We start from the raw sequence: 25,967 nt of genomic DNA on the forward strand, positions 1-25,967 counted from the left end.
TAGCTATTGGTCCTGGCTCGTCTTTTTTCTGCCTCTGAGAACAGTTAAAGTAATAGATCACTGTAATTAGACTTCTATGAGTGCAAGAGACAGTTTGTTTCAGTCACAAACAGGAACAGAGAAATTATGAGCCAGAAAGGGAAGAAAATTAAATAAGTTTAAATAAGGCAACTGCTAGGGGAATATGAAGAGAAAAAAAAAAAAAAAACTCTATATGCTTATCACCAAAACCTCTAACTACAAAGAGGTATACAGCACACAAGAGCTAAGGACAGCTTTACACTTGGGCTAACGCCATGTGTGAAAAGCAAACCAGTGAATCCATGTATGCGTTATCTTAATAGAAAGATTTAAGGCACATAAGAGATGTAAGGAAGGGCATCATGCATACATCTATATATAAGGTTTTAACAAATCTCCTATATTGTGCATATTAGGCTACACCATACAGCCAGGATAAAATAAGGGTTATTTGTTCTTTCTCATTACTTTAAAGCACGTAAGTACATGTGTGTGTCTATATATGCATGCTTTTATATACCTAAAAAGACAAACATGAAAACAGTTATTTGACGCTTTACCTACACACCACAACACGTATTTCCGTATTTGTAACTTTGCACACTGCCTACTAATCTGAATCTTTAACCTCAAGTAAATCTTAACTGTCACTGCAAGACAAATAATGGAAAGAAACAACAAACCATAAAGCATCCAAAAGTCCTTCCTCCAGGTGGATGACCTCCACCTGACTCTAAAAACACCTTTTTGCCACTCCTATGACAGTCTCATTTGCATCTACGCAACAATGCAAGTCAGCTTCTGAAGTCCTCCAGGAACTAACTGCTTGCAATTTTACACTAATGCCTTCGATCATTAATCATTCATATCTTCTAACTGATGCGGAAATCAAACCCGCAGACCCCTGCTTTACCACGAGGCTTCCCTGACAGCTACAGTCAAGGTCAGTAGCATTAGTTTTGTTCAAGGACACTGACACGTGTCAAACTTCAGCAGTACAAATTGTTTGCTATTGCATGAATAAAGGGTGTTTGAAGGTACTTCATATATATATACATACATAAAAAATAAGGAGGTATTTTAGGTATTATTACCTATTCAGGGTAATCTGAAGAAGGCATACATAAATCTAGAGAGACTTCTTGGCTAATTGTGTCTCCTTCTCTACTTTTGCAAAACACCATGTCATACAGGCCTCTTCAAAAACATGCCTACAGGGATCCTAAAACCATATGGCTTTCTGGGCCTCACTACTCCCTGCAGTGACTGCTTCAGAACTCCACTTTTCTAAGAATTAGGAACCACCCCCTAACTCCAAGACTGCTTATACCCATCACAAATTTATCGAAATTTGTGTGCACACCAGTAGTAGCTTTTGCTCAGCTAAATACACCACTTGTTTCTAGTTCATGCTGTGCAACCAAGACATGTTTTCTGAAGACAGGAGATGACAAAAGAGAAGATTACACCATGACCTAGAAGAGACCATACCACTGGCCCTTTGCATAGTACTGCTGACACCTGTCCCTGCCCTTGAAATATTTCTCCAAGACACTCTGGAATTATATTTGTGATTTTCATTGCCATTGCTCCGTACTGGACTATGACTTCCCTATGATTTGTCACTGTACTCCAGACTCTCTTCTCTGCTGCTCCTACCTGACAGGCTTGTTGTACACAGCCATCCCCACCTCTGTCCCCCACTGTACAGCCTCTCTCTGCCTCTCTAAAACAAAATTTAATGCCCCTACTGTGATTACTATCCCCAGGATTTTACTGTATGAGGCATGGAAAGGAGAATAAGTGAATGCTACTCCTGTTATTATAGGAAATACCAAGAGGGAATCCCCTAGATAAAAAGCAGCCAGCTCTGTCATAATTACAGCCACAATTTAACAAGAAGCCCATCCTGAATACAAGCATTTCCCCCTCTCTATGCAACATCCTATGCAAAGTTGTTGATACAGTAAATCAGCTGAATAGAGAAATTAGCAATGTTTCAAGAAGTGGCCAGCTTCTGTTTACAAGCAAGGCACATGAGTATTTGCAGCGATAAATTAACTGAAACCTCCTTGACAATGTGCAATGCAGAAGTGCAGAGTTAAAGTTTCCCGGCTGCCTAACCTGTCTGTCAATACATTTTGGTAACAAGACCGGGTTTAAATTTATTTTCCAGCAGTAACAATGATATTTTGGAGGTTATTTATGCAAAATTGTGCATATTTCAGTTCCTGAAGTACAAATGCATGCTCTCGAATTCAGTCCTAGTTTAATCTTGGCTTACTGCTTTTAGTCGGAAACAGTTTAAAAAATAAATAAATATATCAGGAAATGTTAGGAGTAAGATGACTTAAAATGCTATAAAGTAATCTCTAATTACAGTACAGAAAAATCCTTGGGTAAAAATTGAAGTCTGGACATCTGCAGTGTTATCAACTCATGCATTATCATCACCAATTTACAGTTTTATGTTAAAGAACCAGTTAAAAAACAGAACTGACTGTGTGAAAAACTCAGATTTCATGTACAAAAAGAAGGTTCAGAAGGCCTTCACATGCAGCAGAATCCTAAAATATAACTCAAGAGACTCAAATAAAAAGAATGGCCAAAGTATTCAACAGTTTAAATACATTTTAGGTTCTGCTGCCTCTCATAAAAACAGCATGGAACCCTGAAGGGGTTAGGAAGCCTCAAAAAATGATGCAGACTTTCTATTAATAAAAAATTAATTGTATGCGTGAAATTCATCTCACTTTAAAACACTTCAGTTTTTTCTTTCTTTACAAAAAGTCATCATTAGGACTATAGCCTTGTGAGGTTGATCTGCTTTTGGCTGCTTAGACAGTGTCCTGTTGAGATGCTTTTTCACAGCACAACTTAAGAGCAATCTGACTAGCTCAAAATGCCAGTATCATATTTTTTAATGTGAACAGTTAATTTAACAACGGGCTCTTCCCCCATCTTTCTGCTACATGGTCCATACATTTTTTGCATGCATACACCTGCTTGTTCTTCACAACTGCTTGTTCTCTCATTTCCTGCCCAATCAGCACATTCGGCCAGGTCTGACAGCTACACTCCTGCTACTTGACATGACTGCAACACTGGAATTTGCCTGGAGAAAACCTGCAAGTGTAAGGCTGCTTTTTCTTTTTTTTTTTAATTATTCCAATTCAGATCTTAAATCAGCATTTAAAAGGACACTAAGGCTTGCCAAGTACTGAAGGTAGCAAACAACTCAGATTTTTCTGAAAGCATCTTGTGGCAGCTGCAAGTTTGTTATACATTACTTAGAGCAGTAATTGCCTTTGGAAATTAGATTTTCTTGCTTGTTCAAAAGACTTACCATGAGCAACCATAAAAATTCAAAATTTAACTCTCTAAGTGCCGATGTTATCAAGCAAATATAGAAGATGTGTGGGGCAAAAATTAAGCAGAAATGGAAATCTACCATCAGATCACGCAGATCATTTCTCTGACAATATATTTTGATATCCCTCAGACCATATATGCTCCCGTGGTTCTAAAAATCTCTAAACAGCACAGTTTGCAAACTCTTCCCTGTCATAAGAGATCCCTCTCAGGAACAAGTACACCTGGCTATCCAATTTAGATTTTAATTTCTGTGGTTTCACCCTTCTTGTTATATTCCCCAGGTACTCCTCCTTATTGGTATTTTCAGTTCTTATTTAGTCAAGACCTAAACATTTTGAGTTTTCTTACAATGACATGACAATTTTCCACCATTCTTTTGGTAAGAAAATTTGATTTGCCAAATTATTTTGATAATAGGTCACCTAACAGGTCTGATGTCAGGAGGTGTCCGTGAACCATTTCTCTTTTGATATTGTCTGCAGAAGAGGAATTTTCAGACATGGATTATTGTAACAATGAGCCAAAGGGCCCCTGAGACACAGTCACCAGCACTTGCAAGACAGACTAATCAAGGACGCTGGATTTCAAGGGAATGTGACCGGCATTTATAATCAATTTATATTTTTTGTTACTGTTTGCTAGTACTGCTTTTTCTCCTCTCACTGGCTTTTATTGCATTTTTTTCCTTCCACGCTGCAGCACCCACACAATGCTCACAGACTGAAGTGAAGATGGGGCTGTCACTCCCTGCTCCCATGAAAAGTAGGGTAGTGCATTTCAAACAGTTGTCTTAAGCACTGTGCACCACTCTTCCAGTAGTAATCCCATCATCAATACATCAGCATCTTCTCCAGATGTGGCCAGACTGACTGTACCCACGGAGTACTTAAATGGCAATGCAGTATCTGCAGCACCCTTACACTTCCATTGGGTACCACTGTGCCACCACACAGATAAATGACAGCACACCCTTACTGCAGCACCACCTGCAGCCCTGTGAGAGCCCGGGGCTCAGCACTGAGACACACAGAGATGAGAGGGTGCACAAGCCCAAGGAGTGGAATGCAGCTTGCTGAATTATAAACGTCTATCCTATGACATAGGTACCTGACAGCTAGGTACCCATGATTGTCACTGGAGACCTGCTCAACACAGCTAATGTAGTTTAGGGTACAATTCATTTTAATAAGGGTGGGGTGAGGCAAAGCAAACCCTAAACACTGCTTACTGTAACACATGGGCACTACTTAATTCACACACAGGTGTCATCCAAAACAGTGGATCAACATTGAGTATTTTGGATTAAAAAAATAATGCACCTCACAAACTGATAAATATCAACCCCTGAAAGGTTAACACTGAAGGTAAAAGAAAATAAGACTTATCTCATTGAGACCATCTGCTGTAGCAATCAAAGCAGTTAGAATTCATTTGCTTGCAGGAGTCCATAAAGAATAACATGAAGTAATTTGAGTCAAAATAAATTAGTTTATTTTGTTCTGCATGGCCAAAACCCATCCCACTTAGTTTTACCTACCTAAATAAAGAGCACAGCCCGTTCCAGGCTTTTCTCCAAAATGAAACAGGGAGAGGTTGCTCCAAAGGGACACTCAATACCACCTAAGATCTGGTTTGTCCTCTAAATGAGTCCCTCATTAGCGACTAAAAGAAAACCAGGCTACAACCAAGCTGTTGGCACATGAACTTCAAGAAGACCTCAGAGACTCTCAGTAAAGAAAGTATTAACTATTTGGGATTCTACTTCCAGGGCTTTCCTCCCTCAAAATCCACAAACATGACAGTTATGATAAGCAACAAAATAGTTCACACTTACAGCAGGATTTACTGTGGTCCCACTATTGAAGACCACCCTTACTTATTCTTCCTAAGGGGGATCAACAATTGCATCTCAGGATCCCTGCTGTGAGAAGCAAACCTTTCCTTCTACTGTGACACAATACCAACCCTGAAGTGTAGGGTATTCTGGCAGATTGTGTTCAATATTTCAGGGAGTCCAGTGCAGTGTTTTTCTCATTCATTACTGTCAATCAAGCCATTTGAAAGGAAATGAGAGATGAAGAGCTAAACATTCATTTGGAGAGAGGAGAGATGATCAAAAGAATAACAGTCTTGTCTCAGATTTTGCATATGATTTTTCAACACTAAGAAAGATAAAATTGATGTGTAATACATCTAACTAATATCAAAATATCAAATAATATCAAATGCTAATATTAAAACTAGTATCTAAAATAATGTAAATCACATTTAGAAAGTCAATCACCAATGAAAATTTACTCTGAAAACTAGGTAAGATCAACGCTTCTTATTCATAAAGCAACAGAAACACTCAGCAAAAAAACCTGACAGATGTGTTAGCTTAACATTGTCAATACAGAATACACTGTTAACTGCACAATGCATGGGGCATGGTATTCTAAAAGACAACTATGTATTTTGACAGGTGACTGTCCTATGAGGGGCTGATAATACAAACATCAGAGGAAAACCACTAAGGGGAGATGAATCCAATAGTATGAGCATATTCCCCATTGATACGACAGAACTCACAAGCCCTATTCTATGTGACAATAATGAAACACTGAAAGGCAAAGAAGTGGAGAAATCGTAAAGTAGAAATGCCATGAGATGAACAGGAAGTGAGGCACACAAATCAAACAGTGTTTTCAAGAACAAGTAAGTGGATACTCTGCAGAGTCACAGATTTAATGCCCTAATTCTAGATCACGCAACCAGGCATTTCTTTCATACCCCATATCTACTTCAGCCTACTGGGGTGTTGGACCTCTCAGCAAACAGGTTGGAAAAAAAAAATGTGACTAACCGACTAGTGCTACTTCCAAATTAGGAGCCAAAGTGTTTTCATAACACATTCAAAACAAACAAGCCTACACATTACCCAGAAATTTTTCCCATGTTAACAATTCCAGATTCCAAACCAAATACACAACAACTAAACCAAAATTATGGATATCAAAAAGTAACACTTTAAACAACTCATGCTCCATACGAAACCTAAATTATTTTCTCAGCATATGAAAGTCATCAAGATTGCAGTCATGCAAGCAGAAAACATAACCATGTACCCCCAACACATTTCAGTAATTTTACCCAGGATCAAGGAAACTTAATCTGAGCTAGCACTGTAGCTCTTAAGATAACAGAATGGCAGCTTGTTTAAGCTATGCAAGAAATTTCTGTCAGAACCATACAGCATCTCTGCATACTACATAAAAAATATTTTGCAGGCTAAATAAAATATATTTACATTATTTCATTAAACTGCAAAAATACTAAATTTCAAAGATTAAGGATACACCTACCCCAGAATAAAACAATGCCTTAGCAAATGGGTCAACAGACAGCTTTCCTTCATCCTCTATGCTACTTCCAAAGTACTTCAGAATAAGACATTTTATCATGGTGAAAGAATGTTCTTTAACATCACACATTGCTGTTATTTTACCTCTGTCTAACTTATTTTACCCTAGCACTTGAGAAAATACTCTTTTTTTTATTTAAGCAAGGCAATGGGAAGTAAGAACAAGGACCTACAAAGAATCAAACTGCTAATTATGCAACAAGAAACACAATATGAATATAGAAAAGAAGTACCAAAAGATTGCTGCATGGCAGCTGCTTTGTGCTTAGTATGATAAAACTTGGAAGATATGTATGCTTATTTTAGTTAGCTGTGGTAAACTTGAACAATTACCTAAAGTCACATGACAAAAAAGTTACAAATTTCAAACTTGTCATCAAATATTTCATACTAAGAAGCTCATGTGCGTCCACTGAACAGAACTCAACTTTCAAGCTCTCAAATGCTATAGTTTGAAACACCTACTTTTCTGAAAACTCTTTCAGCTATGCATCCACGCAGTCTGAAATATACCTCTGACTTCAAAAGGCACATAGGATCCTTTCACAAGACAACCACATAGAAAAGGGATTTTTGCACACAGCTCCAAATCCTTACCTTTCTGTAGACGATCATATTTGGAGAACTCTCCTCTGGGTCAGCAGTTTCTGCACTACTCGGATCAGTAGGTGCTTGGGCCATGTTTGCCTCTCGTTGCTCAGACTGCAAGGACAAGAGCAAAAGTCAGCATCACTCCAGGCTGCAGTGGAGCATGGCAAGGACACGCAACTGCCTCCTAGGCAGGCAGACAGACAAGAATGGTACAGAGGGAATCACACTCCAGACTTCACCCCATGCAGGATTTTATCACACTGTGTCAGAAGTGACTGGTTTACAGGATAACACCCCAAGAGAACAAGGACCACTAAGTCACACACAGCCGTGGTTTGGGTCATCACATAAACACATTTCTCCCGCAGTTCTGAACTTTTATCATAAGCCCTCGTTCAATAGAAGAATATCCAATTAATATCTTCGCACACTTCCTTTCCTTGCTATATAGCACAACAGCTTTGACTTTTCTAGAAGCTTTGAGGTACCTGCAAACAGAAAGCTAAGAAGGCTTGCTGTGAGGCAAAGTGAAACCCCACTATAATCGGCGGGTGCAGCAGACTGTCAGGCACACTGACGGCTGTCACCTGCAGACACTCCAAGCCACTTCCAGCTCTCCACAACCCTGGAGCAGCAGCCAAGAACTAGGGAAGCATAGCTGCTTGCTCAGAGTAAACAGCTTCCCCTCACCTCTTCTCATGACACAGCCAGGAAGAGGCAGCAGGACACAAGCAGAGAACCACCCATAATATTCCTTATCTTCTAGAAGCACAGAACTACTGCCTCATCTCCTCCAGGTCATGCCAGCCTTGAGGCAACAGTATTATTAAAAAAAAAAAAAAAAAAACAAAAAAACAAGGGGCCTGGTGCACGGAAGACACTTTAAGTTCTAAGTCAAATGCTATATTTTAAATTTTTCTTCCACCAGCACATTTGACAAGTTACATTTAAATTAGAGGCTGCTGTGGAGCTGTGGGGTGACCTTTCCTAACCTAAAAAGTAACACTGCCTCGTACAGACACTGGCATTAAAACTGTCTGACAAGTTCAATTTTTTAACATTGAAAGTACTGAAACATCCCATCTCAACATATTTCATTAAAAACTGAGAACAAAAGAAAAAAATCTATGTTCAAACAAGCATAACCTATGCATTAATTTCTAAAACACAATTCACCACTAAACTGTCTCCCTTATTTAAGTAAATAGATGCTTTCCTAATCCTTCACCCACTTTCACATTGCCACAGGCAACGAAGTGCCCCAGCATATAGTATGCATACATACCATACCATTATATGTATAATACAGCCCTGAGCCATCCTAGCTGTCAGTTATCAGCTCCCAAGGACAAGTCAAGAGCCTAGAATCAGACAAGCTCAGACCATCTCCCAGCTCTGTCCTTTCTCAGCAGGGAAAAGGCTACTGCTGTAACCAGAACTTCACTAGAACCAGAAGCAACTGAGATATCCCCTTTAAGAAGACATAAAAGAGACCAAGGTTAAATAATCTATGTCAATACAGAGTCATTCATTTCTTTCTTTTATAAGGTATGCATGCACACACACACAAGTGGGCACAAATGCATTCGTACATGCATATACCAATTTTGAAACTCAGTAATACATACAGTTCAAGATCAAGTTTAAAAATATATATACAGATCACCCTTTAAAGGCATGTTCAGACCAATCTAGACACTATTTTATATTTAAAGGACATAAATTTACTTTAACCCCTAATAAACCTCATGTCTTCCTAGAAGCCCAGACTCTACACTGTTGTGCCAGGTTGTGAGCTAAAAAGGAAATGGAATAAATTCTCTAAGCAAAATTATTAGATGCAGAAACAACTAAACAGCAGAAATGATGCGGGGTAAAGCATTTTTGAATTATAGCACTTCAAATTATTTACACAAATGTGCATTTTCACAGTACTTCTTGATCATGATTTCAAGGCACTGAAGAATAAGGCTCCAGGTTATCATCACTCAATTGAATGGAGCAGGAACTGGGTTGAGATTTTATGTAACTTTCTGAAGGCAATTACAAAGCAGAGTTGAAAGCATATGTCAAGTCATACAAGTTTCAGCTTCACCTACAGCATATAAAGACCACATTCACCACTTACATTATGTGAGATTTTACATTCATGCCTTAAAAGAAAACAATTGCAACTAACTTTCATTTGAGAAATGCTCTTAAAAGAACAAAATTACAATTTCTAACCAAAAAGCGCTCTGCAGCATTACTTAGCTGTGCTTTACCCATTGCGTTATTCACTCTGAACATCCACATTTACAAATTCTGTTGTTCTTGTTATACTGCCAGCTCACTTGATCTTTTCTGGTACTTCCATATCTTCCCCCATAGCACTGAAGCTTTTCATCTACTCCACTGCAACAAAACAATAACATCACATACAACACACAGTAGTACCTGGCATGCTGTTCATGGTGATTTTGAGGGAGCCATTAAACTTGAAGGTCTACATAAGCCTAACATGTAGACCTACATAACATCTACATAAGGTAATCAATACAAGTGAACCAATCTGCTGTTGGAAGTCAGAAATTTGCAAAAGTGACTCCCACTAGTGCCCAGCATCTCCTGCTGGATTTCAGTCAGGAGCAGCAGGAGCAGGGCCACCTTGCAGGAGTGACAGCAGGATGGATATCTCAGAGAACAAGGCTGGAGACAAGGTAGGACTGAGGTGCACCCTGAAGCACAGACAAGTGTGGGCATCCCCTCCACATAGTCAAGGCACTGCTGCTGCTGAGATGAACTTTAGCAGGCCAAGCCAGGGCCCTTAAGGAATTGTGAGGACTCTGACCATTGTCCAAGTTCTTTCTCTTTTACACCCTTTTTAAAAACATGGAATTCTTTCTCATTGGTATTCTACAAGGAAAAAGAAATACTACAGATAAAATAGGACAGTGATATGACATGGCCATGTTCTTGGCTCTTCAAGGTGAAAGCACAGCAATGCTGGGTCCCATGGATTCCATTATACCTGTGCTTTTTAACATACAGGAGTTGAGTGGAACTCAGCATCCAGTGATGCAGGACTGCTTCACAGAACCACAGAATGTTTGGTGGTGGAAGAGACCACTGGGGGTCATCTGGTCCAACCTCCCCGCTCATGCAGGGACCGCTAGGGTATGTCACTCAGGACTGAGTACAGCTTTTGAGTGGCTCCAGTGACAGAGACTCCACAACCTCTATGGGAAACTGTTCCAGTGTATGCTCACCTGCAAAGTAAAGTTCTTCCTCGTGTTCAGGTGAAGCTTACAGTGCATCAGTTTCTGCCTGTGGCCTCCTGTCCTTTGCTTTGGCACCCCAGAGAAGAGCCTGGCTCCATCCTCTGACACCTTCCCTTCAATACTTAGATACATTGATGAGGTCCCCCCTCAGCTCTCTCTTATTCAGGCTGAACAGGCCCAGCTCCCTCAGTCTTTCCAGTCCCCTCTTCATCTTTGTAGCCCTTTGCTGGACTTGCTCCATAATCTCCATGTCTCTCTGGTACTGAGGAGCCCAGAACTGGACACAGCACCCCAGATGTGGCCTCAATAGGACTGAGAGGAGGGGCAGGATCACCTCTCTCAAACTGCTAGCAACGCTCTTCCTAATGCACCCCAGGACAGCATTGGCCTTCTTGGCCACAAGGGCTGCTGGCCCATGGACAGCTTGTTGTCCACCAGGATCCTCAGATCCTTATCCAGATAGCTGCTTTCCACTCTCCAACCTGTCAAGATTTTTCTGAAGAGCTGTGAAGAGCTCTGGGGCTGCTCCTCCCAGCTTTGGGTCATCAGCAAACTTGCTGAAATGGCATCTGTCCCTTCATCCAAGTCAATGATGAACAAGTTAAATGATAATGGATGCAATATTGAACCTCAGGGGATGCCACTAGTGACAGGCCTCCAACCACACCCTGTGCCACTGATCCCAATCCCCTGAGACCTGCCATTCACACAGCTCTCAAACCACCTCCCTGTCCACATGTCCAGTCTGCACTCCCTGATATCATGAGAGAGCGTCAAAAGCCTTGCTAATGTCCAGGTAGACAACATCCAATATTCTCCCCTCACCTATCCAGACAGTTACCCAACCACAGAAGGCAATCATGTTGCTTAAGTATGATTTCCCTTTGATGAATTCATGCTAACTACTCTAGATGACCTTCTTGTCTTCCACATGCTTAGAAATGGCCCCCAAGGTAACCCATTTTATCACTTTTCTGGAGACTGAGATGAGGGTGACTTGTCTGTAGCTCCCTGGGTCCTCCTTCTTGCCCTTTTTGAAAACTGGGGAGACATTTGCTTTCTCCCAGTCCTCAAATACCTCTCCTGACTGAAATAACATTTCAAAGATGACTGAGAATAGCCTAGCAATGATGTCCACCAGTTTTCTCAACACTCGTGTGTGCTAACAAGGCCCATCAGGCCCCATGGACTGGAGATGTCAAATTGGACTAAATGGTCTCTAACACAACCCTCCTCAACCAAGGAAAGTCTTCCTTCCTCCAGACTTTCTCCCTGTGGCTGCACCAGTCTTGAGTATGGAAGAAATCTTTGAATATTGTCCAGCTCTCTTGGGACGCCATCCCATTCCAGTGGGATCCTTCCAAGAAGGTTCCTGAAGAGGCCAAACTTAGCTCTCCTGAAGTCCAGAGTCGTAATCTTACTCATTGCCCTGCTTCCTCTAGCAGGATACTGAACTCCACAATCTTGTGGTCGCTGCAGCCAAGGTAGCCCCAAATTTTCACATTTCCAACAAGACCTGTTAGTTAGTTGTCCTAGTTAGTTGTCCAACAGCACACATTTCCTCATTGATTCTTCCCCAGCTGTACCAGACAGAGTCAAGGCTTTCCAAGAACCTCTAGGATTGCTTTCCTGTACTGCTACCATGCTAAAGCCTGGTCTCCAGCCAGTTCTCTGATGGGACAGTCTCAATAGCCTGGGGATGGTGGCACTGACTTAACACTCAATGAGCACAGACAAACTGCTGGCTACATGGCAGTAATACTTCTGACCCAGAAGCAACTTTGGTATAGCCCCAAGGGAGCATCTCTCCATCTCTGCCAGGGAAAAGACCACCAAGGAGACAGGAAGGGACCCCAGAGTTAGGGCTCCAGTGATGCAGGCTACCTGCTGCAAACAAAAATGAGACTGCCCATGGTCAAAGTACAGCTTTTTTCTACCCTAATACTATGTTAATATGCTGCATTTGCAACCCTTTAATTAATATAAATGTATGTGAAAATCCACATCTGATTTGCACAGTTCTCTGTTAAAAAACAAATCAAAAAAACCTACACAGTTTTCTCCTCGCTGTCAGCCCAGTCTACTCCAGATGCAAGCAGGAAGTCAACCCAACAACACTATACAGACTGGAAACAGAATCTGCCTTCTGAACCTTTCTCTAAGCACATGTTTGTGATGTATCAGCCAGAAATGAATCCAACTTGGTCTTATAAAGAAATTTCAGCTACACTTAGCTGAGAAGAGAAAACAAAGATTTTACGTAGGTTTTTTTAGATTAAGCCTCCAGCTTAATTAAGACAGCCTCCAGCTAAGAACCTCACCAATTACTATCTGAAGACTACTGTCAGCTCCTCCCTCCTATGGCCAGTTTGGTGTATTATCAGGGGCTAACTCACCCCAGCCTGCAGCCACACAGCAGCAATCTAAATCCAAATGCACATCTTCAAAAAAATAAATGGTCTCTAAATTTCAACTTTCATGTTCAAAGATGCTGTTTTCCCACAGCTGTTTTTCTGACAATAGCCATGCTTGCAGTAATCTGGACTCCTCAGCAGCAAAAGTGGTAAAAATTGAAAACCATTTGTGCCAGTCATTCTCTCACTCTGCCACACACAAGGAGAAAATCAGCAGTCTTCAACTTCTTGTTTATGGATAAGATGGCCTATTAAGCCTTTGAAAAATATTCCCAAAAATACGCTAAAAAGAGAGGGTACATTTGCCTCTCGCTGATTTTTTCCTTTTTATGTTTTATTCTTTATTATAGAACACTTCTGCTTTTCCCCCAAGAAACATAAGCACACTGGATTAGACAGGCAGCCGCTGACAAAATGCACCAAATCACAGTAAGAGTTCTCTCTCTCTCTCTCTCTCTTATCTGATCAGGCTCCTCACTCTCCCAAAAACCAGAAGCTGCAGAGAGATAAGACTCCCATATGTCACAAAAGGATCAGTGAACTTTAAGGTAGAATAACCAATTAAAAATGTGCTCTGAAAATCAAGAAAATTTTTTTCCAGTTTACCTTTTAGAGTTTCTGATACAGAACTCTAATTAGAAAATTTCAAATACATCCACCTTTACATTTTAATCCATAAATACTGTCAGAATTTAATCTCTGCGTATGTGTAAATTCAATGAAAACATCTGAGAAGTAAATTAAGAGATTACCCTTAGTGCTATCAAACATCTTGACTGCTGTCAGAAAAAAACATTGGAAACAAGACTGTTGTAAGAAACCTCTTACAGACACAAAATCCCATGTGTTTCATAGAAATTAGCACATCTAGGAGTCCTTATAGACACTGCGGTTTATATATAACAGAGAAAGAAAGAAGTACATTAGAAGAAATCCTGAAAAACAAACTATTTCTTGAAAATATCATCTGGATTTAACAAACTAATATAAGGTCATATTTCAATTCCTATTCTCCATCATAATAAATGAACTGTCAATGTGCAAAATTTGCACATTGAAAATGAAAATGAAAAACATTTCTTGCACGTCTGAGATAAAACAAGATAGTTGGTTAAAAAGGGAGAAACTGAATCACAGAAAACAGAATCTGCTAAATGAATTCCCATGGAGATATCTATCAGGACTGCTCAGCTCTAATATAATTTTGGGTGACAATAAGTAAAAACTACCTTTATGCTATGTAATTAATATATTTCAAGGGCAGCTTATAATTGACAGGTAGTGCTAATATCAAATCATGAGAGATTTAGTGCTTTAGCACACAATCATAGAGTGAATTACAATTTCATGTCATTAATACCTAGTTAATTTTTTTTCTCATTACTGAAATACAACTAGACTACATGACTTTACGTGCCTGAGAAATCATATAACCACATTCCTTGCTGAACTGGTAATTACCTAATAGGAAAAATCTCTACCTGATCTGCTAGAATATTTAGATCAAATAGGTGGTTATTAAGGTGACAGGAGGGAAGAGATGGAAGGAAAAATCACTTACTCTGAATTAAATTAATCTCCATTAATATTAAGTTGATATTTCACATCTATTACATAAATCTCTCTAAAACTGCACTGGGAAGAAACTTGTCTTCATGTTCTTTTTCTGGTTAATTATTACTTCATTAAACCAGGACTTGGGCATGCCAAGCAAGTTGTATATACTAGAAGGCAACATACAGCCTATCATTAAGTTGATCCTGTTGACCAAGGCTAATACATCAACCAGAGGATCCCCAGGTCCTACCTGGGATATACTCTGCTTTTGACTGGTGTAGCTCAGTCCAACCACTGCACAATTCACCTCTACTCCTCCTTCAGAAGTAAACCTGCATAATTAGCGAAATAACTTTCCCAACAGGAACAGATACAACACCCATCTGAACAGACAAAAGCCAGGAAGACTGGAGCTGAAATCAAAACTCCACCATCTCTACCACTTCCCCTTCTGGTGAGGAGGGGGAAACACTGGTACTACACATGGCACATCACCACCATGCCCAGTGGGTCAACACTTGGCAAGCATGTCCTCCCCTGAGCCAGATGAGGAGGACATAAGGGCTACTGAAGCAAGGGCGGGGCATCCCCACAGAGTGAGCCCACACCACAGACAGCAGTGATAGAGAGGTCTGGCCCCACCCTGGATACAACGGCGCTGCTCCTCTGCATGGACGGGTAGAGAAGGAAGTCTGCTTTCAATCAGTGAACTACACTCCCAAAGCATCTAAAAATCCCTCAAACAGCCATTTTGGACATCAAATTATAACTGAAGTTACTCTGAAAAGAGTTTCCTAGTAGAAGATTATCCCAGACCTTCTGCCCCTCCTTTCAAGTGCTGAGCATTGCAGTACTATCAACAATACTCAGTCTGTTGCCTTTTTTAAGGAACAAAGTATAAACACTTCCAGCAGCTGCACTTAATGTTCAAATTTTTGCCAAAAAAGTTCCTCCTTGTTTGTGGGAAAGCAGTTTTGTTCACACTGGGAGAACTCAAGGGCTCTAAAGGACCCCATTCCTCCTCTTTTCTGAGGTACCAGCTTACAGGGTGCCCTGTGCTGCAGCACAAGAGCTCAACACTTTTCTCACTCTACAACTGGCAGGATGAAGGATGGGCACATATCTACGCCAGGGAAAAAGCCAAGACTCTTTTGCCTCACTCTGACAGAGCAGAAAGAAAGGACCTAGTTCCAGGACACTCCCTTTCTCTTCTTTTAGGGAAACTGGGATCCTGATGAAGGCTGGGGTTTCCAATTTCTACTACTCTTACAGACATTTCCTAAAGGTGCAGTGCCCTTCCACAACTAAGTGCTTCTCCTGTGGAAAACTTGCCTCAAAACATCCTACAGGTATGTCTACATTTCCACACAGTACTAGGGCAAGGAGCAAGCTCTGGGCTCCTGATCACCCACAGTGCTTAACTGCTAGTTTGCTCCCAGGTTCTCTTTTGTAGAGCTCGAAACCTAAGTGGATACAGGTTTGGGAACACAGTTCTCCACCATCAGCACTTGCTCTCAAGAGTCAGCATGGATGATCTTAAACGGGGTTTGGCTTCCTACTTCTTATCCATGCCTGCATCAGTCTCCCAAAAGGTTCTGCAACACTATACAGCTTCCCGGTATGTCCCAAGTCCAACAATGCATAACCTCATCCTTCTGGAGGGCTGCAGGACAATCTCACTTTTTTTAAAACACTGTGCTTGGAAAAAAACCATCCACAACAGTCACTGTATCTTCAGACCACAAAGATACCAGCTGAGGGCCAGAGGTCTGAGACTCCTCTGGCCAAGGATATGCAGTATGGATACACCCATCTTTTAGACCAAACTAGCGCTCAGACATGAGTCAATCCAAGTTACTTGGCTTCCTGCAAATAGACACAAGTTTAAACTAAGCCCCTGAGCAATCGAATGTGTAGGTGTCTGTAGGTACTTCTCACCAATCACTTGCTGTTCCCAATTATGTATGTTGGTTAATAAAAAGAGTAAATATTCATGGTGCAGTGGTCTAAACAATATTGCTAACCAGGGATGACCAAGGCCTCACACAACCTCCAAAAAAAGGGTGCTCTCCATGGTCTTGAGCAATTTTCTCTCCATCTGTGGCACCTGTCACGCTGTCACATAACTGTGTAACAGACAACACTCGGGATGGACAGTTCTGGTTGCTCCACTTGTGTGAGCCACTGGCGATCTGCCTCAGTCACCTGGCAGGTGATCAGACTGCTTCTTGATAAACCATATAAATGGACTACCTTCCTCCCCTTTCCCCAGGTTGCCACACACTCCATTTTGATTTTATGTATTTCTAAATCTGCAGATATTCCTAACTATTCTAGAATGCTGAAAATACTGTCTGGATCTGGATGTTACATCCAGGAAACCTAGGGGTGAAAGCCAATATAAAGTAACTTTTGGCATCTAACTTTGACTTGGTTCTGACTTCTCAAGATAACCAGAAGGAAAAATGGAATGGAGATGGATGGTAATGAATATTGACATACGAATTGCTGGTTAACTAGGCAATTTTTTCCCTTTATGAAATCAATTGTTAAAATGGGCACTTGCATACTAAATTTACTTTTAATGGACCAGAATGATGTTATACCAGGAAGAAACTGCCTCCAATACACCCATGCCTCTTCCAAAGAATTCAGAAAAAAAAAATGCAGTGTTCACTGGTAATCAATCTCCCTTCCAATAAAATAATACTGCTGTGAGCGCAAGGCCTCTTGCAAAGGCTCTGAGCCAACATGCTGTTACCAAGGATAGCTACAAAGAATGTGATAGCAAGTATATGCTGAATATTTAACTAAAACAAGTGTCAGTGCTATACAAATTTAGAAATGCAAAGAGATAGCTATAACTCAACTTTGAACTTCATGTGAAGTGGTGATCCCAAACTACAGCAGTATTTATTCAGCACTATCAGCCTGCAAGGAGCAGCAGTTACAAAGCTGAAGCTGTATTTTGTTGCTTTGCAACAATGCCAACTTATTGGCCAGAATCATTCCCTGTGGAAAATGGGTAAATGTACTGGTAATTCAGAGCTTGAGGGTAGACTTCTAATCCATTCTCCAATATAAATCTTCCACTGGATCAGTTAAGGTGTGCTAAGAGCATCCTGTTCTTTGAAGCTGGTCCATCAAATACACCATCTCTGAAAGTGCCTTGCCTTTATGTACCATAGAAAATACTAGTTGCAACTACAGTAAGCTACTTCTGGGGGATGGGCTGCACTTTGTATTTTACATTGTATCCAGTAAGCTGAAAACAACTGAAGAAAATTGATTCAAATATAAACCTGAATGAGAAGATGCACAAAATCATGGATGCTCTAACAAACTGACAAGAAAATATTAAAATTAAAATTAAAAAATTTAAAAAACCAAAAAAAAAACCAAAAAAACCCCAACACCATAGGCCTCAGTGCTTGTTAGATTCCAGATTCAGATTTACTCCACCTAAACTCCCTGTTCCCAACAGAGCTTGCTCAAATGAAGCTCCCTTCAAGCAGTCTTATGCAAGTTGATAGAACCAATCCAGCCCTGCATTGATCAGTGACTGTATAATCTCATTTAAAATACCCCCCAAATGCTGAGAGTTCTTGCTGGTTGTTCATTCTCAAGAGGATGGAAAACTGCAACTACCCTGCAATCAAATAAAATGGGAAATTTGCTACCCTAAAGCACAGGTGTCCTTGAAGATGTGGCACCCACCATGAAATGCCCTTGGTGCAAATGAACACAACTGGTTGCATGCCACCTAGTTCAAGGACATGATGCAATATACTATGATTTCATTGCCCTGCTGTTTATCACAACAGCACACAGCCTTTTCAGATGCAAATTACACACAAATCACTTCGGTAATTGCAATGTAAAAAACACTTAAGCCACTCCTGAATTAGCTAGCTCAAGTCCATACACCACACATCCACACAGTTCAGCAAAGCCTACAAATCCCAGTGCTGTGGTTCATTTAACCTGAACTTCACAATGCCATACCTGGACTGCTACGAATACCAATATAGGCTACATACTTTATAAATAGGAATATACTTGACTACTGCTGCTGTTATACTATAATATTCCTATAAAGACTGTTGGTTTAATTGAGCTAATACATGTCTCTGCCAGATTGCTCTTGCACTGATGAACACATAATCTAAAACAAGTTGCTCATCTGTGACACATGCAAATAGTATTTTCTTTTACAAAATGATAAACTAAGTTGCAGAGAAATTAAGTGACTTCCCACATTGACACAACAAATGACAGAGCAATAAATTGGACATCTAAACCCTGACTTTCAAGCCATTAGTTATCATTTGCTCAACGCACATCCCCATAGTGTAGTAGGCTCGCAGTAATCAGTGTGAGGATCTTTACCTACCCCCTGAACCTTTCACTGCTGATGCCAGGTTCTATAAGCACAGTGTTTATAGTGTGTAACTGAAGATTCCTGCAAAAGTGCAGCACTAATTCCTCCTCACTGTCTGATGTGCACCACTCCTGTGCAGGCAAAGGGCAGTACCCGTGCTGCTGAGCCTAGGAACAGACAGCTCTTTCCAGCATGACAATGCAGAGCTCCTGGGATATCAGTGTCAGAACCTTATTGCTCACTGAAATTTTAATCTTCTTTTCTTTCCTTCTCTCCACATTCTTTGCCACCCGCTACAGAGATGTTAAAAAATAGTATGAGATCTGATGCAACACAAGTGGGTAGCAGCAGTCTCTCTTGACTCCACAATCTTTCTAGAGCTTGACAACCAACAAGAAAAACACAAATTAGCTCCTCTTTCTTGCTCCTCTTCATAGATAGAGCACAACAACAGAAATTAGCTCATTCCTCAGTCACCACAATATGCTATTACTCCAGCTGGAAACACTAACTGAAATCATGGAAATGTCTTTTCATGGTAAAATTTATATAGATTAAGAAAACACTGTGGATACAGGAACACTAATATCATCCTTTATAAACTTTAAAATCCACTACATTATTAAAGGAAAGTTGTAATCACTTTAGAACTCTCCCTGATAATCTATTATTATATTTTCAAAGATATAAAGACACACCAAATTTTTCAAAGTACTCTAGCCACCTCTAAACCCCCATAAACCCACCACAAAAATGCAAGTATTGCTCTCACAGTCACCAGACAGAAAGTTAAAAGATGAAGAATGGAGGCAGAAATTGCAGAAAAAAAATAGATTTAGAGATGTAAGAACATAATAATTCAGTTCAGAATATGAAGACAGATGTTCAACTATATGTAAGTGTTCAAAGATGCGAAGACGAAATTTTGTAGCCTGAGGAAGACAGATGTGTAACTCCACAGGAACAAAGTGACTGACCAGATGCTTCTGAAAAAAAACACCACCACCAACTACAGCCACCCAGAAGTTTCTGAAATGTGCTCGGCCAGCACAGCTCTGGTCAGCTTGCCTCATGCAGACGGAGCTGCAAGTGAACAGGGTTAAAAGTACCACTACAGCTTCAGTAGTAGCACAGGGCCACCATGCTGCTTGATACTTCACATGGCAGTGCTATCTTACACCACATTCGGGACAGCAGTTCAAAGTCTGACGTGAAGAAACATCCTTCTAAATCATCAACATAATTTTCTTATTTTACCCAGGTTTTCTTTGTAATTACAATGCTGAGGTGTGAATTGACATAGATAATAATGCAGCCATGAAGATATTGAGAAGAGTCCCAGGACGAACCAGGAGCACTTCAATTCTGACAACTAAGTGCAGTATTTGTTATCTGAAACAGCCCAGGGCTGCTCAGTGAAGTGGACCTGTTTGTTCCTACAATCTCCTCTTCTAGAGAGCCAAGGTGTGCTTCCAGAAACTGAAGGTATTTCCAGCTTCCAGAAACTGAAGCTCCAGGTAATGAGCCCAAACAATACAATAACCCATCATAAGGGCAAAACTGTACTCTTGTAACACTGGGCATGGGAAGAGAGCTCGCCCTTGTTCTGCTGCCACTATACAACTGCAGTGTTTGATTTAGATATCAAAGGTGCACCCAGCCAAAGCCCCCGGGTTATTTATCCCTCATTCTCGAAAAGCTGAGGACTCATACTGTTATCAAGGAAAGAAAAAAATCATCACCCCACAACACCCTTGTATTTCTGTTAGGAAGCCTGAGCCACGGCACTGCAAGATCCCAAAATTCCACCACAGACTAACATAGCATCCCAACGTACCATGTTAGAATGACACACTGCAGCTATTTTCTCTTCCTGCTAATCCATATATATTAGCTTCTTCTCTTTGCCTGCCATCTGTTAGTTTGCTGCAGTCTGCTGGGACAGGACTGCCCTCTCCTTTTCTCCCCTTCTTGCCTGCTCAAATGGACAACAACAAAGCCTAGCACTTCCTGTCCATCCATTCAGCTTTCCTCAGCTGCCTCAGAAGCATTAGCAAAAGCAGAGTTACTGCCACGAATGAAAAGTGCTCTGCTCACCTCTGGTGTACCAGTGTGCTCACCAGAATTACATGCTAGACACTGAAACACCTTGTAAATGGTTAGCAAGGAGGCAGCTGCTGCTTTAAGAGGACACACCTTTTCCTCGTATCTGTGGGCATCATTGATTAAAACAGGTATCTGTACCACCAGCATCACAGGAACTGTCAGGGAGAAACTAAGGTAAGCAGCATTGACAATTACTCTATACAGCAACCTACTGCAACTTTTCTTAGAAGGGAACGGAACCAAGGGAAAAAAAACCAGAAAAATCAGTTGAACAGCAATCTTCTATTACCATAAACTTCAGTATAAGATGTATACCAAATAACTATTTTCCCGTCTAATATGGTTCAGAATGGAATAAAGAAGGGCTATCTAACCCATCACACTTGTAGCCAGTTAGGAAGGAAATTGGAATGTTTGTCATCAATTGTTCTGTCAGTCAGATCATTAGAAAAAGGAACAGCTCATCTAAAAATAAAGTCAATATTGGCTGAGTCTAAACAGTTTCTTCAGCATTTCATGCACACATTCAAGCAATGAACACTATTATTCTGTGCTTGTAACAATATGCCCCCAAGTCAATAACTGCTCTTCAACAACTGACCTCTTTTAAAGCATATTTACAAGGAAGTATAGTGAAAGTGTTCCAAATCAGCTGGAGAGAAAGTATTATGGATCATAACCTCACAGTAAACAATTCCTAGTTCTTCTGATCTGCAAGATTAGAATAAATCTGGAAACAAACAAACAAAAAATTTTAAAAAGAAAAAAAAAGAAGGAAAATTATGATATCAAATATACTTCTCAAAAACAAATCCCACTTGGACATGGAGAATATTCAGGATGATATCAAATGCCTTAAATCCCCTAAGCTAAATATCTTAAAATCCCCAAAGCTTTGAACTACAGTTAACCTCTTTAACTATGTTCTACAGCAAGCAATTCCAAAAACCACTACACCTTTACGAAGCACTTTTCACACTAACAGCTCACAAAGCACTTCCTCCAGAAACACAAAGGAGAAGTAGCTCTCTTTGGGGTGGGAAACCACCAATATCTACTGCAACATGCCAACACAAAGGTGAGTTTTACAGTATGACTTTATTTATCAAAGACAAATTTTCCTGCTTTCCAATCCCTACACACTGGCAGTCAGCAAATAAAATGCAATCAAGAGCAAATTATGCGTATCTTTAATTTAAGCGTCATGCAGCACACAGGCTACAAGTGGGATGCAGTTCTGGCAAGTCCCTTGGAGGTCAGCTGAAGGAAGCCCTGACTTACCTAGGCCGTCCCAGCGAGGGCAGTGCCGGTGCAGACGGGACGCCAAGCTCAGAGCCACAAGCGTAGTCAGCTCCTCGGAGCGGCAGCCCCGGCTGCTATTATGTCTGCAGCGTACAAGCGGCAGCGTGCCGTTATTTATACAAAAATCAGCACCTTCCTCGGGAAAAAAACACTTGAAGCTTCTTACTGGCCCTGCAACACACTCCTCTACTTATGCCATCACTGCTAGTGACTAAGAGCAGGCTTTCAGTGTCACAGGAGATTAAGATTCTGGGATGAGAGTGCCTGCCAGCTTTACTCTCACACACCGCTCTGTCTTCATGCAAACGCACTTTGTCGGCGGATGGAAGTATATTATTGCAATACGCTATCGAAGCGAAACAGTTTCCAAGTTTTCCCACAGGGCACCAGCTCCCCCTTCAAGCTGTACCCCAGCGCTTGCTCCCCCTAGTCCTTCTCCGAGGCCTCCCCCGAAAAGACCTGCGGTTTCTGGGCACCACAACTCTTGTCCTGTGTCCCCACCGAGCGCCGGCTCCCGTGCGCTGCCCGCACACCTGCCGGGACACCGCGTCCCCTGAGCCGCGCCCCGCGGGGCGTGGGCACCCCCGCACCGCCCGGGCACCTCCTGCGCCCTGCGCCGGGACCTGAGGCCGGGCCTCCTCCTCCAGACCCCGCGGGAGGGCAAACCGCAGCCGCGGTGCTCTCGGGGGTCCGCACGGCCCGAGCAGAGCACGGCCTCCCCCCGGCCGGGCACCACACACACAGGCACACACACGTAACACACACGCAGAACACACGCCTTGCACCTGTGCGCTACCACCGACGGGGAGCGAACTCCCACCCCGGGGGCTCTGGGCTCGGCTCTCCGCGGCGGGACTAGCACCGGGATCCCGCTGCCAGGGCAGAGCCGAGTGACAACCGCTCGCCACACAGATGCGGATAAGCAGGAAAAAGACGGCGAGGAGAGCAGCCCACTCCCATTACCTTAGCAACCGCGCCGCCGCTGTCCCCTGCCGCCCCTTCGCCTCTCCTCAGGGACGGGGAAGCGCCCGCAGCATGGCGTGAGCCTGCGGGCGGGGCCGCCGGCCAGCCCGGGGCTTCTCTATGCGCCTCTTCCAAAAACCTCCCGTTCTCCTCAGCCCCCCTCAGGCTGCGGCGGGGACGGCGGCCGGGGCGAAGCTGCCACGACCAGAGCGCGGCGGGCACACCGCGCCCCGCCCGACCCGGCCCCTCGCTGCCGCCCCCCGACCCTCTGCCGAGCCCGTGCCGGGCGGGCGGGGCCGGGGACGGCCCCGGCTCTGGCCCCGCCGCAGCAGCGCCCGCTGCGGGCAGCCCGGGCGCGCCGCCCCCGCCCGGCCCCGCCGCCGCTTCCCCCCAGTGCCGAGCCGGCCGCCCTTTGGCGGTGACGCGGGGGAACTTCAGCCCCCGTGTCCCGCTACCCCGGCCGCTGCTGGGGCACTCGGCGCAGCCCCGAAGGAAGGCATGGAGCCGAAGGCAGGCCTTATATCTCTTGCAATCTTGGTTATGTGTTGAGTCGCACAATTAAAGTGTTTGGCAAAAAGTCCTCCAACTGAAACCAGGAAAGTCTCATCTCTTGGTCACGTTCCTCCAACAGTCAGGATTCCCTAGCTAACACCTGGGCTTTGCACACCATCATCAATCTTAACAGGCACCACAACTCCAACAAAACAGCTTGGAGACCCAGCTCTCTCACACAGACCTGTCCCATCGACAAAAGACATTGCCATTGGCTAGGATGACTTTCCACAAATTAACTAGGTGAGCAAAGGAGCTTGCATACTTCCTAGGGGAAATCCACCAATTTCTCTATTGGATGAGATTTTTATTCCTTTTTCTCCAGAAGGCAAGTTAAGCTCACCTTGCCCAAAACTGACCCTCAGGTTTGAGAGTCCTGGGGTGGGATGCACTAGGACAGACCATTGACAGGAAGCACCCACACACATCTCTGTGCCAAAGTTTGTGAATTTCCAAGGTTTGCTTCCCACACATCAGATTCATTATGGCCGTTGAAACTCTTTACGATAAGGCTGTCAGCTGCACAGGGGAAAGACTTCTTTAGCTACCCGTGTAGCCTGCCTTAGAGGCTCTTGTGTGGTGTCTCTGTTCCCTCCATTTCCTAACATCCTGGATCTTATAGAAACTAGGTTTATATTTCATGAGCCTGCTGATTGACAGCAATATCATGTTCAGGGGTGTCCTGTTATTTTATGGCTGTAGTCTGCCCAGCACAATTTCTGGTGATGTCTGGTACACCAAACTGCTGCAGTAATTCAAATGTTAAATTCATAAGAAAAATTATTTGTGGTTCAACTGTGCATCACTTCCATTTCTACTGGATCCATATATCCATCTTTACTGTTAGTGGCTACTCCTTCCTTAGTCTTGCAAATGCCAGTTTCTAGCCTGCATAGTTTGTACATGCTTCTTGAAAAAGGTCCTTCATCAACACAGATGATACATTTCTTTCTCTGTCACACTCAAAATTGCATCTTAGTGGCAAAATTCTGCAGTTATGCCTCACACGAGCTCATTGACCCTTATTAGACTTTACAGGGTGTTGATTCAATTGATTTGGTTCAGATTTCAGCTGTGGGCATTTAAATACTTCTGTGGCAGGTTAATACATTTTGATCTTGGTGAACCTTCCCTGATTGTTTTGTTCAAAGAGAATGCACCTCTCAAACACCATGGGATATTTTTGGATACTTTTTTTGAAAAAAAAATAATCTAAAAAATATTTCCCCTTTATATAAAGTTTGAATTTAAATTAACTTTCATTCCCTTTGGATTAACCCAAGCATGTTATATATTATTTGCTGCACAGAGTTGTCTGGCAAAGGGAGGAAAGAGAGAATGGCAATCTATGAAATAAAGATTTCTTTTTTTTACAGAGATTTTCTCAGCAAAGCATTTTAAATCAGTAGTTATATGGAGTTATGCTGGGGTATGACTACATGTAATATCAACAATGAAATATTTCAGTGTCTTATATCAGGTCTGTTCAAGAAAAACTATTTCAAGACTACTCTACACCGTCTTCGTTCTCACAGCTCCCTCAAAGGAGTGTGCATGCAGTAGTCAACAAATCTAAGTGCTTAAATATATCAGGTTAACTCAGACTAAAATGCAAGTTCTATAGAAATGCTGTTTTCAAAGTACAAGATAGATAGAAAATATTTCGCATGTGTACTAACACTACAATTCAAAGAAATTACCAATATGTTTCCTGGAAATATATCCAGCCTGAGTATTACCGTACTACAGCAGCACACAATACTGAGAAAGGAAGCTGAATGGAGACATTATAGCAAAAGTGACCTCCATGCTTATTTTAATCATGCTCAGCAGAAGAAATTGTAACCAAAAAGTACAAATGAAAGGAAAGGCAAAGGATAAATAAATACAATTTAAATGGTATTTTAGGTTTGGATAATATTTCATGCCTTATTTCTCCATTTTATACTATAATTAAATGAATCTTTGCCTAGTAGCTTCTCTCAAGTAACAACGATTCTTTGGTCCCTTGAAGTAATAAATGGTATGAAGAATAATGGCAT

At 41.9% G+C, this 25,967-nt stretch overlaps 1 protein-coding gene across 7 annotated transcripts in view; it reads right to left on the reverse strand.

Moving 5' to 3' along the window:
• The window catches only part of RGS6 (regulator of G protein signaling 6), a 297,223-nt gene extending 273,570 nt beyond the window's left edge, over nucleotides 1-23,653 (reverse strand). For 6 of the 7 annotated variants that reach the window (XM_069017516.1, XM_069017522.1, XM_069017520.1 and 3 more), the window contains exons 1-2: nucleotides 23,374-23,653; nucleotides 7,397-7,501 (exon numbers count right to left, since the gene is read on the reverse strand). In XM_069017516.1, the coding sequence (XP_068873617.1) occupies nucleotides 7,397-7,480 (84 nt within the window). In that variant the 5' untranslated portion in view covers nucleotides 7,481-7,501; nucleotides 23,374-23,653. Of the gene's footprint in view, nucleotides 1-7,396; nucleotides 7,502-22,389; nucleotides 22,486-23,373 lie in introns of those variants that run through there. The other variant, XM_069017515.1, reaches the window with a different exon arrangement.
• Between the last annotated feature and the right edge of the window lie 2,314 nt (nucleotides 23,654-25,967).

Source organism: Aphelocoma coerulescens, chromosome 5 (genome assembly GCF_041296385.1).
Source record: "Aphelocoma coerulescens isolate FSJ_1873_10779 chromosome 5, UR_Acoe_1.0, whole genome shotgun sequence".
NCBI classification, from domain to species: domain Eukaryota; kingdom Metazoa; phylum Chordata; class Aves; order Passeriformes; family Corvidae; genus Aphelocoma; species Aphelocoma coerulescens.